Source organism: Corvus brachyrhynchos, unplaced genomic scaffold (genome assembly GCF_000691975.1).
Source record: "Corvus brachyrhynchos isolate BGI_N302 unplaced genomic scaffold, ASM69197v1 scaffold14, whole genome shotgun sequence".
Taxonomy (NCBI): Eukaryota; Metazoa; Chordata; class Aves; order Passeriformes; family Corvidae; genus Corvus; species Corvus brachyrhynchos.
The window spans coordinates 15707771-15719928 of record NW_008239110.1 but is presented as its reverse complement, the minus strand read 5'-3'; the positions used below and the strand labels follow the sequence as shown (position 1 = coordinate 15719928).

General features: G+C 37.2%; 1 protein-coding gene across 19 annotated transcripts in view; it reads left to right on the top strand.

Moving 5' to 3' along the window:
* PTPRK (protein tyrosine phosphatase, receptor type K) overlaps positions 1-12158 on the top strand; it is a 388760-nt gene that overhangs the window by 362714 nt on the left and 13888 nt on the right. For 8 of the 19 annotated variants that reach the window (XM_017739552.1, XM_017739547.1, XM_017739545.1 and 5 more), the window contains 10 exons: positions 465-476; positions 1622-1806; positions 3536-3623; positions 4434-4510; positions 4703-4720; positions 7103-7139; positions 8922-9019; positions 9721-9837; positions 10584-10738; positions 11854-11989. In XM_017739552.1, coding sequence (XP_017595041.1) covers positions 465-476; positions 1622-1806; positions 3536-3623; positions 4434-4510; positions 4703-4720; positions 7103-7139; positions 8922-9019; positions 9721-9837; positions 10584-10738; positions 11854-11989 — 923 coding nt within the window. The remainder of the gene's footprint in view (positions 1-464; positions 477-1621; positions 1807-3535; positions 3624-4433; positions 4511-4702; positions 4721-7102; positions 7140-8921; positions 9020-9720; positions 9838-10583; positions 10739-11853; positions 11990-12158) is intronic. The other 11 variants (XM_017739560.1, XM_017739556.1, XM_017739553.1 and 8 more) reach the window with 3 other exon arrangements.

Here is a 12158-nt window from a genome sequence, read left to right as displayed (position 1 = left end):
TGTAATCTTGTTCTTTGGAACTGCATAATTTGGCCTACTCCATTTTCATATAGCCTTTGTTTGGCCCAGCATGACAAAACAGTTTTCTTCTGCCTTATTTAGAGAAAAGGAATATTTTATGGGTTCTAAATCATAGCACATGTTTTTTTATATGAAACTCTTACTACTTTGTAGCTATGCTAGTTTTCTTTTTCTTCATGTATCAGTTATTAATGCTGCTCTCCATTCTGTGTACATTAGCACTAAGTTAGTATGACAATTTTGCTTTTCCCAAGTCCCTATTATTACACTGATAGTATAATAATGTGGCCCTTATATTTTTTAAACGGCTTTCATTGTTACATATTGTGAAGATTTAACAACTTTGAATGTCGCTTTCTTTTAGCCATTTTCTAATATAGTCCTGAAATAAATTTCTCATGTTCTGTTCACTCATTGTTTTTTGCTGCTTCAATGGGTTAAAGTGCCTATTACTGGTAAGTATTCTGTGAGGAATGGGGAGAACTACAAATCCTGAGGTGGTTTGAAATGTGTGTAATTTAGTAGGGGTAACACTACAATAAAAAGTGACTGCTGCATATCACTCATATTGTTAGGCAGGTTAGTGAGGCATAAATGTACTGAAATTAGCAACTTGGGTGCTAATTTTGAAGAGTTGGATTTCTCAGGAGATTTAATTTCAGAAGGCATTAATGGTGTTTGCATTGTGGTGTAATTGTACAAAATTCAACCCTTGGGGCATTCATTTTTTTCCCAGAGTGTTTTGTCTCCTAATCTGGATCCTTTGCAAGGAAGACGGTAAACTGATTTCAAAGAAGTTTAGGAGGGGTTGACTACCCACTTCTCATTCCAATAGCTACTTAGATTAGAATTTTTCTTCCTGTGCAGATTCATTTGATCTGATAATTAATAATTTGAATAAAATAACTATTTCACAGAAGGGATTGACAAAATGTGATCACGTCATGCAGCTTTGACATTTGGTTTTGATATGAGAATTGGTGTAGCACAGAGCATTACAAGAAACTTCTTTGCTTATACAGGGCAAAAATTGTGACTGAAATTAGCACACTCAACTCAAGTTTCATTTTTCTACTAAAAGACCTGACTTAAAATGACCACTCTGTAGTGCTGATTCATCTTCCTAAGTGGAGGTGGTGTTCTGAAGTGGTGGCATAATTGCTTCTCTTTTTTACTGGGTTCTCAATTCACTCTTTGTTGGCTTTAGACAAATTACGTGCTTATACCACTATGGAATTATTCTAATTTATTGTTTAAGGTATAATATTGCTGCTGATACATATTAGCCCTTAAAAAGTTACTTTGGTTGATAGAGTCTGGAGTTTCCAAGTACATTAATGTCATGAAGTTTTGTAGCTTCAAATAAAATGCCCCTCAGACATCTTTATTGCTGGATGAAGGACTGCAAAATTTTGTATGTGTTTGCTGTTAAATTCTTTTATGTGCTTCACAGTATTCATGTGCTGGAAAGTAAGTGCTTTGCCTTCTCAGAAATTAGAGATGTTTTTGAAGGAAGAGGTTCAAAATAGGTATCAATATGTATAGCAGCAGGTGTTACTGCTCTGTGGGTACGTAATGCACCAATTTCTTGTGAATACAGATGAAAATCACAGTGCAACAGCAGAGTCCAGCCGACTCCTGGATGTCCCTCGTTATCTCTGCGAAGGCACAGAATCCCCGTACCAGACTGGGCAGCTGCACCCTGCCATCAGGGTGGCTGATCTCCTGCAGCATATTAACCTAATGAAGACCTCTGACAGCTATGGATTTAAAGAGGAGTATGAGGTGAGATCTCCAGTGGTGGGGCTTTGCTAGGAAAAATCCCTTTGAAATGGGCAGCCTTTTGTTTGCATTGTACTGCAAAAGGATGGAACCAAATGTCATGGGCTTAAGTGAAAAACAGATTAACAGGCATAAGATTCTTATATATGTAACCCAAAAGTGAAGTAGTAAATGGAGTCCAGTGATTTGAGCCTTTGCAACTGCCTGGTAGAAAATCCCTGTGTGTTCCCTAGGGTATAAAAAGAATCTTTTTAACATATTGTAAGAAGTTGCCACTCTTTTGTTGCTGCTCTTTAGTGGAAATGCTATAATTAGCTATGTGAGCTATTTTTAGTGCAGATCTCCTGGATTAGGTTAAAGTAAAGAGTTTAACCTGCCTGGTTTTGCAAGAAACATTGACTGGAAGCACTCTCCTGATTTATTTTAGCATCTCAGTAGGGCAATACCGGGACATAACTCCAGCTGAGAAGCAGTAAAGATATGATAAGAGTAGTAACATCTTGAAGTTCTAATTAAACCTGCCTGAGCATGTCTACTTACAGCTTTATTGTTAAAATGGAAGCAAGAAATTCCCAGCACTGGAGGTAGAAGATGAGCACAGATTCATTTCGCTTCTGGTCTCTGAATCTGTTGTGATTCTTTGGGATTAGAATATCAGGCAGGACACAGAGTAAAGATGGGAGTGGGACTGCCAAGTTTGCTCAAAATACAGCTAGGTTTACAATGAGTTTTCTCTGAGTAAGTAATCTCTTCTGACACAGTTTTCAACCTTCTCTCCTTTCTGCAGCTGTCTCTACTGTAAACATAAGAACTGGAATAAATAAATGTGTGGTTTTTAAAAGAATATTATGCTCTTTTCCTCTCTTTTACTTGCTTTGTTATGCTCTGCCTAACTTCAAGGCTAAGCCCAAGTGTTAGCCACTGCTGGGGGGGAGGGTGGTCCCTGATGCCATATCAGGGGTTTTCCTGCTTGCTACTTCTTCTATCGCTATACATGACATCTATTCCCTGCTTTGGGCTTCTGACTGTGCATTAAAGTTCTGATTCCATGGCTACTGTGTATTTTCTGGAGAGAACTTACCCAGGATTAAGAGAACATCTGGAAGGAAGGAGTAGCATAGACCTACAACAGCTGTAAAATATCTACAGGCAATGAAGAGAAAGCCAAGGAGAAATAAAAGCTGCTTCTATCAGTAGTGAGAGATCAAACTCTTAAGAATTCAAAAATGTAGAATAATTTTGCTAGTGGCTAGAGGGAGGGATATGATGAAAGGCAACAAGAACAATGAACATTGACAGAGGAGAGTTCCTGATGGCTCTGTAGGAAGGAAAGCTGTTTTACTAAATAATATGTGGAAAGCAATGTAATGCTGTAGTAAACAGGCTGTGTATTACACTGTCTTGTAAGAAGAGTGATCAGTCTCTCTGTGCTTTCTCAGTTTACTGTCATTCCTCCATAGCAAGAATGTAGAAGCAAGTTTAGCCTTCCGGCAATTACAGGATTTGAAATCCCTCTGGAGTTCCTCAGTGAGTTGCCTATTTACCGGTAGCAGTCAGAGGGAGAGAGGCTCCCTTCTTCTCTAGATATTTCTGTACCATGGTACTGCCTGGGTGACCAGGGCAGGCGAGCAAAGCTGAACTTACTTTATGGTGGGGCAGTTCTTTTAAGCTGTTATTTTTGGAGATAAATTAATGGTCAGAATGTTTTCTTTCGGAACATTTTTATTTATAGAGTTTCTTTGAGGGGCAGTCAGCTTCTTGGGATGTCGCTAAGAAGGATCAAAACAGAACAAAGAACCGCTATGGAAACATTATAGCATGTGAGTATCGGTGTCCTTGGTTTGAGCGATAGCTCTACTCGTGTGTTACTCGGGCCATGCTCTCTCTTCCTTTGCAAGTCTCCGGTGGCACAGCTGCTTAATACCTGCAGTGGAGAAGCAGGACAGTGCCTTTTTCAGCTTTTTTTGTTGTTGTTGTTGTTGTTCTTCTTCACAGTTCAACTTTCTTCCTTTTATAACTCAGGCTGAATTTCGCATTTGCATCTCTGTTGTGCAAGCTGTGGTAAGCATATACGGGCAACAAACTGGCACTCATTTGGACGCTGATTCTGTTTATTCGCAACTTGTATTGTTTGACCCTTGCAATTGAACATGCAGGAATCACGGTGCCGGACAAGTCCCTGAAGAGTTACCTCTTCATCGAATCCCAAGTGCATTGCTAACTCCTTTGTCTTGATTTCATTAATGTCTCAATATGAACTTGAGCAGGCTTGGGTTGGAAGTGAGGAAAGAGTAATCAGCATTTTTGGTTTTCTAGATTACCAGCAGTGGAGCTGATGTTGAAAGGGACTTTGAGCAAGTAACCTGGTTTCTTTGTGTCTTTTTAACCACATGTAACAGTGCCAATACCTTTCAGCTACACTTAATGAAATGTAGTGAATGTTTTTTGAAGTAATTGCAGACCTCAGACAAAATGGTTCTTTGTAATTCTGTGTAAACACTTCATATTTAAGGATTGTAAATTTTGAGGCACTTATGACAGCTGATTTTGGTTTTCTAGATGACTTACCATTAATATCTTACTTAAAAATCACACTTCAAAAAGGCTCCGTAACCACTTGGTTTTTACAGATGACCACTCCAGGGTGATTTTGCAACCTGTTGAAGATGATCCATCTTCAGATTACATTAATGCCAACTACATAGATGTGAGTGGAATGCACAGCTTTCTCCCTCTCAATTTGCCATCTTCTCTATGTGAAATTATTGCATGTTATGCTACAAAATTATTGAAAGCTTTCTTTTATTAAGAACAAATGTACACTTTCCTTGTTCTACGTCCTAGTACTCACTGACATTGTTGTGCTTTCTTTCACATCTGACTTTGGTTTGGGCTGTAGATTTGGCTGTACAGGGATGTAAGTACCACTATATGTGAATAACAGCATCCTATTGTAAATATTTAATATAGATATTGTTATTAATTACTTTCCTCTTCTATTTTTATCAGTTGATAACTATGCATGCCTCATCTAATTTATCTCATCTGTTCTTTTAAAAAATTTATTTTTTGTGTGAATATTTTTTGTACCTGTTTTAAAAAGATAATTTAGCCTTTTAGATTAGCTCTGAATATTACTGGATGTTAGGTAACTCAGGTGAGCCTATCTGTTAAAGAGAATTTGCTGTTCCCAATTTTTAGTGGATTTTGGCCACTAGTTTTTCTTTTCCCCTTCCCATGTACATGTGAGAAGCTAGATAGTATGCTGCACCGTAGTTGTTTGAAAATATACCTGTGTAGTAGTCGTAATATATGTTTGGCAGAAAAAGGAGGGATGATGACATTTGTAGGTTGGGTTTGGGTTTTTTTGTTAGTTTGTTTTTAACAATTTTTTTTAGACAAGCAATATTTAGCTGACATTTGTTTTAAGGTGCTAATTTAGGTATTACAAAGTATATACACAAACACATATATATATATATTTCAACAGGGAAACTTCCTTACTTCTGCAAAAAATCTCTAAAATTTGAAATTCCATAATCAGAATACAAATTATATTACAATTTTTAAAAACAAATCCAAATTTTGCCAGGTGTTTTTGTTAACAAAATATGACTTTTCTCTAATTAACACCTTAGGAATAAACTAGTTGTTGTATTCAAATTAATTCCAAAGCAATTTGAAAGGTAGTGGAATTGCTATGACAACTGTTTTTAAAATACATGGCTTTGATCGCTTTCCTTTATAATCGTACTTTAGTAGTTTTTCCTGACCACTTTTAGTTGATAAGTTATTTAAGACCCTTTTGAATTTCCAGGATACAAATATTTAGCTTCAGATATATTTCTGTCTTTTTATTTGGATATTTTAACATGGCAATTTCTGTGAAGTAATAGGGCCATGATACTTTGCCTGGGGCCTTAAACAAGAAAACTCTCTCAGATTTTTAATAATTTCAGTTCCTTGAGGATGTTGTTTTTCTTATTTAGGAGTGAATTGAACCTCACCAGAAGCAGACAGGAAAGCTACAAGTTAAAACTGGCACTTTACAATTTTTAAGTGACACTTTTCTTCTCGAAAGCATTACTGAGTGTAAATGCATGTTGCACATGTTCCACTTCCATAATTTGAAGCTGTAGCTTGATATTAAGGACTTCAGGAGAAATTCTTTTGTCATTGGATGCAATTTTGGTCTCTTGTAAAGCCAAGAGTAAGATTCTCAAAAGTGTTTCCAGAAGCCCCAGAGGAAGCTTCTAGACAGGATAATGAAGCAGTCTGTAGAAAAGAATATAATTTCCTTGGGTACACGGAAATCCTTCACTTTATTAGCAACTTGTGAATACCAAGAATCCAAGGGCTTGTATTCCACTGTAATGCAATACTTCCAGCAAGTGGCCTAATAAAACTTAACCTAGAGAATAATTGGAGTTATTAACATTTGCACATTGTGAAATTCAGCATTGTCTTCTCACGAGCAACATGAAACTTTCCTTCCTCTTTGTAGCTGAATTGCTGGGACTAGTCAAAATATACTCTGAATTATTTCCTCAAGAGCAGTAGCTCTTTGTCTTGTAGTTTTTATGTGAACAATTAGTGCTGTATAGTGCTGCAAGCACTGGCATAGATCCAGCTATCTGGAAAGGCTTAGTTGTGTAGGGCTATCTATTTACATATATATATATGTGTGTGTGTGTGTGCAAGAATGTGTATATACTTGTGTGTATCATGCCCACTATAACTGATGCACACTTTGTGCAGTCAAGAGCATTTCACTGCAGTAGGACCTTGACTCTGTGCACACACCAGTGTCTCTGTCCCCATTAGTTAGGACTGGGGCACATATCTCTTTGTGCTTTATAGTGATTCTCTGTTTAGAAGAAGACAAAAGGTGTGTATTTTTTCATATTGGCTAAGCTGGGAACACAGATCAACTGTGAGATAATAGGGTGGCAGAGAATTTTTATTAAATTTTAAATAAAAGCCCCAGTGTATCCAGCTAGGGAAATAATGTCAATAGAGGACCCATTTTTAGATGCAAGGGACCAATCTAGAGTACTCCTTCTTGGTACACTGCAATGTCTGTTCAAGTCAGATGTTCTTATTTTCATTTTATCTGTTGTCATTCAAACCTTTTCAATATTAACTGGTTTTTTAGGTTTTGAGCTTCATGCTGCTCTTAAATATTGGTTTGTTCTGAAAATGTTGTCTAGAGCTAAGGATTCTGTAGTATCCTTATGCTTTTATTTTCCACTCTCTGTTAGTAATATGGTACTCAAACCAACTTATATTGCTGTTTTAGGGATATCAGAGACCAAGTCACTACATTGCAACCCAAGGTAAGAATCTGCCAGCTTTAATCAAATTGAACAATTGTTCTCTGTAGTGTTCTACACTGTTTTGGTAAAATAGAAGTAGATGAAAATAAAGCATACCCAGTATTGTGAGTTGTCATCTTGTGTTATGGTAAATTAACGTAGTATGTTCGGGTGGAACGTGAATAAATTCAAAAATTGCACTAATTTATCATGTTAATTAGCTATTGAGCAAATCTGTCAGTGATAAATTCAGCTGATAAAGTCAGAACCTACTACCATGATTTCCAATTATGAAGATGAATAGAGAAAAGAGACATGGACAGAGAAGAGAACAGTTTCATCCTGTCTTGAGGCATTTTTCTTTCCATATTGCAATGTTTTATTTTACTGTCTACAACTTAGTCCAGGATGCAGTGAAGACAGTAATGATAAATTAAACTGTCTCAGAAAATCTGGGTAAAGTAAGGCCAGAGGACAAAGATTCTTTGTACAAAGGAGTGAGGGAAATCTTTATCATGTAACACCCTACTAATAAAAAGAGGTGCTAGAGAAAAAAACCTGAATTTCTATGGAAATTTTTTGGTTTGTATTTCTGATAAAACTCCTCACAATGAGGAAAATCAAATAGATTAGTCTAAGATTGCACTGAAATATCAGAGGCTATGATTTAAAATGAAAATAATTAGATTTAGGTATGCCATTATTTGATCTGTGAGCATAAGCAGATAGCTGTCTGGAAATATCCTGTTATTTGTCTCTCAGTTGATTGTAGGTGCACACAGGAAAGTTGAAGTAAAGACTTATTTTAAAGCAGGATGCTCAAAGTTTTGTCCACATTTGTTTTTCATTTTTGCGTAAGTGCTGCCTAAATAAGTTTCTATATGGCATTAAGTCTACATTTGTATTTTATTTATGTTTTAGTATGCAAATCATTGCACATAACAGTGAGTAAAGCAGAAAAAAATTTATTGCTGCTTTTGTGTGCAGCCTTTGATCTAACATATGAAGGAATATGTTTGAGTCTTCAAATGTGGCTCTTAGATTTAGTGGTGTGCTTGGCAGTGTTTACAGTTGGACTAGTCTTTTCCAGATAATTCTGTGATTCTATATCTGTTATATACAGTAATATTTATAGTACTGGTGGATGGTGGTAAAGGAGCTGTTTCGGAGATTATTGTAACAGGGTAAATGCCTCTCACTCACCTGAACATGTCTCTGCAGCAGAGCAGGAGGCAAAGCTTAAACATGTGCTTCTCATTTGCCTCACAGAAAAGCAGTTAAGTTAGTTTAAATACACTTCAGTGGGAAGTTTCTGGCTCAGTGCCTACTTGTGCTTCCATGCTTTGCCAGGAACCAGATAGCAAGTGCACAATATCTGTACCAGCAGCCCTCCTGCCTGATACTTCACTCTGGCATGGGCATTTCCTTGGTGAACATCTGAAGAAACTCACTCTCAACACTATTTTAACAAATGTAAAACAAAACTGGAAGTGTAACTATAGATGCAGTCACACATTGCTGTGCCTTGTAGTTGTCAAGCAACTTCTGCCATTTTGCTACATGAAACACCTGCCATTAATTTCTTTCAAGTGAATTCAGTTGAAGTGAGAATATTCAGCATTGGATAGAAGTAACGATACAATCTGGAAACCGGCACAATGGTATGATGTGGTTTCACAAAGCTCTATTCTCTGAGCAAGTGTGCTCACATGCATCAGCTCTGAAAAGCACTGGATTTTATTTTTAGCATTCACTTTGACTGTTATTTCTTTGCAGAATATTACCTGGAATTTTTTCTTGCAGGTCCAGTTCATGAGACTGTGTATGACTTTTGGAGAATGATATGGCAGGAGCAGTCAGCTTGTGTTGTGATGGTCACAAATTTAGTGGAAGTTGGAAGAGTAAGTTTTTGGGCTTGTTTTTCTTTTAATGCTGCAAGCTTAAAGAAAAACCTGCTGAAAAGACATACTATTGACAGAATGTAGAAGGGTCTTGTGAAGGACAACCCTGCACCCTGAGGGGCCAAGGGGGAGGAGTCCAGGAAATGTTGCAGTTACGGTATTGTCTAAAAGCAACTTCTGAAAACTGATGCTGTCTTGCTTTCATGAGTAGTGGAAAATTGTCTGAATCCAAATTCATATGTCAGCAGAATAGATTTGTATATTGTCACTCAAATGAGAAGAGTAGTGGAAGAAATGTGCTTCTATATCAGTGGCTAGAAATCAGCAAATTATTTACAGTTTAGGAGCAACACATACCTCAGGGAGGTCTATAAAGTAGCTGGGATTACTTGCAACAGTTTGATTATGAGTACAAAATGCATCACAGTTTAGCATAAGTGGAAATATATTCCATAGCTCAGCACTAAAGAAAATACAAATGCTCCTTTGGAAGTGAATTTGGCACCTAAGTACAGCTGTGTAAAGCAGTGGAAACTCCTTGTAGCTAGTGCTTAACTTGACATAACAGCCACTAGCCATGACAAACCACATGAATCCATGGTCATTTTGGAAATAAATGCGGTGTAATGCAATACATGCAGTACTGTATCCTCAAGCTTTTCTTTTCCCTTGGTGTGAAATCATACCCATTTTTTATTTAGGTCAAGTGTTACAAGTACTGGCCTGACGACACTGAAGTTTATGGCGACTTCAAAGTGACTTGTGTAGAGATGGAGCCCCTCGCGGAATATGTTGTCAGGACCTTCACTCTGGGAAGGGTGAGTGCATTTTGAAAGGGCTTAGCAAAATACTGTTTCCTGGTAGCAAGGAGGATGAAAGAGGCTATGCTGATGTTTCTGTGGAATACCAAATCTCTCCAGCTTGTTAGCAGGGCCACAGTGTAGGCAGCCTTACCTTACCATGGCAGTTATGCATTGCGTCAGCACTACACAAGCATGCATCTCACTGTGGGACTTTGAATTTCCCCAGAAATGTCAACTGCTGCCATCCCCTCTCTGACAGTCACCTTTTCTCCACAGCCACACTTCTGAGTTAAACTCAAGTACCACATTATGAGTCATGCCTGCAGTTCATCCCTACACACAGTGTCCTGACCGCCACTGAGTCAATCTCAATCAAAGGACAAATTCTGTGAATACTCTATGTGATAGAGTTGTGGTCCTATGCTAAATTATTATACTTGCCTTTAAATGTAGCGGGCCCTTGTCCTAGTTAGCAGAACTTCTGAAAATCAGTGTGAAATGCATCAAAGTCTATTTAAAAAAAAAAATCTTCAGTGCAGTAAAACTAGCATACTTAATGTCTAAAGTAAAAATTACAAACTTCAAAATTAAAGTAACCCAGTGACATCTCTAAGATTCCTATGGATCTTTGCTTTAAATAATTGGTGAAATGATGAAAACTGCATGTAGATTCTATCAGTATGTGTGATCATTATTTGAGTCAGATAATATCTAGTCTGTGAAATACTTGGAATTTCATAACCTTTTTTTGCCTTTTACAGAGGGGCTACAATGAAATCCGTGAAGTTAAACAGTTTCATTTCACTGGCTGGCCAGATCATGGAGTTCCTTACAATGCCACAGGCCTGCTTTCCTTTATACGGAGAGTCAAATTATCTAACCCTCCTAGTGCAGGGCCTATTGTTGTCCATTGCAGGTGTGTACAGAAGGAGTAGATTGGTATTTTTCACAACTGTTTATATGATTATTTGCAGTAATCTTTGTGAAGCATCCATCATTTTGAAGTGCTCTGGTTTTGTTCCCTTTTTGAATTGCCTAATTCACACTGCAGTAGGATTTGGAGGTCTACAGCAATGTTTGAAAATAACGAGATTCTAGTACACTTTTCCTAAATAGAATAGTCTGAGATTTTCCTTTTCCTGCAACAGCTGCACCAGCTAAATCATGATACTCCAGGCCATCATTTTAGGTAGCCTTCAACAATTTTGTGACAGCGTTCATGAATGAGTGTAGATACATCTGCTTTGATAGCTTGGTGTTGTATATAATGTCCAAACAGATTATTAATTCAAAGCAAAGTAAGCAAATAGATGAAGAAAGATGGAATGAGGTTAGTGGCAACAAATACAGAATGTTTCTCCTGTGCAGCTTTTGCAAGGTTATGTTGTTGGGACACAGTCCTTTGACAAGTAGAATTTGCTTTCTACAAATGTTTGATTTACTAAAACATTTTAGTCAAACGTTTAATTACATTTTGTAGATAAAGTTACTCAGCCGTTACAGATTTTAATAATTCACTGTGCAAAAACTCTCCATAGCTTTATGTAAAGCCAAAATAAATCATGAGTGAATCTTCTGGATATTGTTAAATGTGCTGTCTGAACTAGCTTGGAACTTGGCTGCTAGAACATACATTTGAGTTTCTTATTATAATAGATCACTTAAAAATCGTTCTTACTCTTATTAAAGAAAAACAAGATCTATAATATTCTGAAGTGCATAAGTTTAAGCATTCTTCAGATTTCAGTTAAACTAACTTCTTTTTTAATGTAAGTATTGATCTGGGTGATAAAAGGAGGAAACTTCTTTTTTTTGCTGTTACTTAGTGAATCAAATGTGAAGGAAAAGTGTTGTTTTGAACACATCAAAAGATTTTAAGGACGTTGTGATGAGAAGGAGAGAAGATAAAAATTAGATAGTGGCTGTGATGAAAAACTGAATGGCTTTATAAAAATGCTCTCGATAATGGTTATAAAGTTTGTAGATGTTTTTCTGGGTCCATTCCTAACAGTATTTACTGATTCTTTTTAGTGCTGGTGCTGGACGGACAGGTTGTTATATCGTGATCGATATCATGTTAGATATGGCAGAAAGAGAAGGTGTGGTGGATATCTACAACTGTGTCAAAGCTTTACGGTCCCGGCGCATCAACATGGTACAAACTGAGGTACAGCAGTTTGCCTTCGAAGCACCTGATGCTTTTTGAAATGTTCTAGATCAGAATTTCACTGTGAGTCTGAAAAGAGCATGCAGTGACCTTCTCAAGGGTGTATCTCCACTGGGGACCATTGCTCAGTGTAAAAGCTCCCAGAACCAGGATGGTGCAACAAACCTGC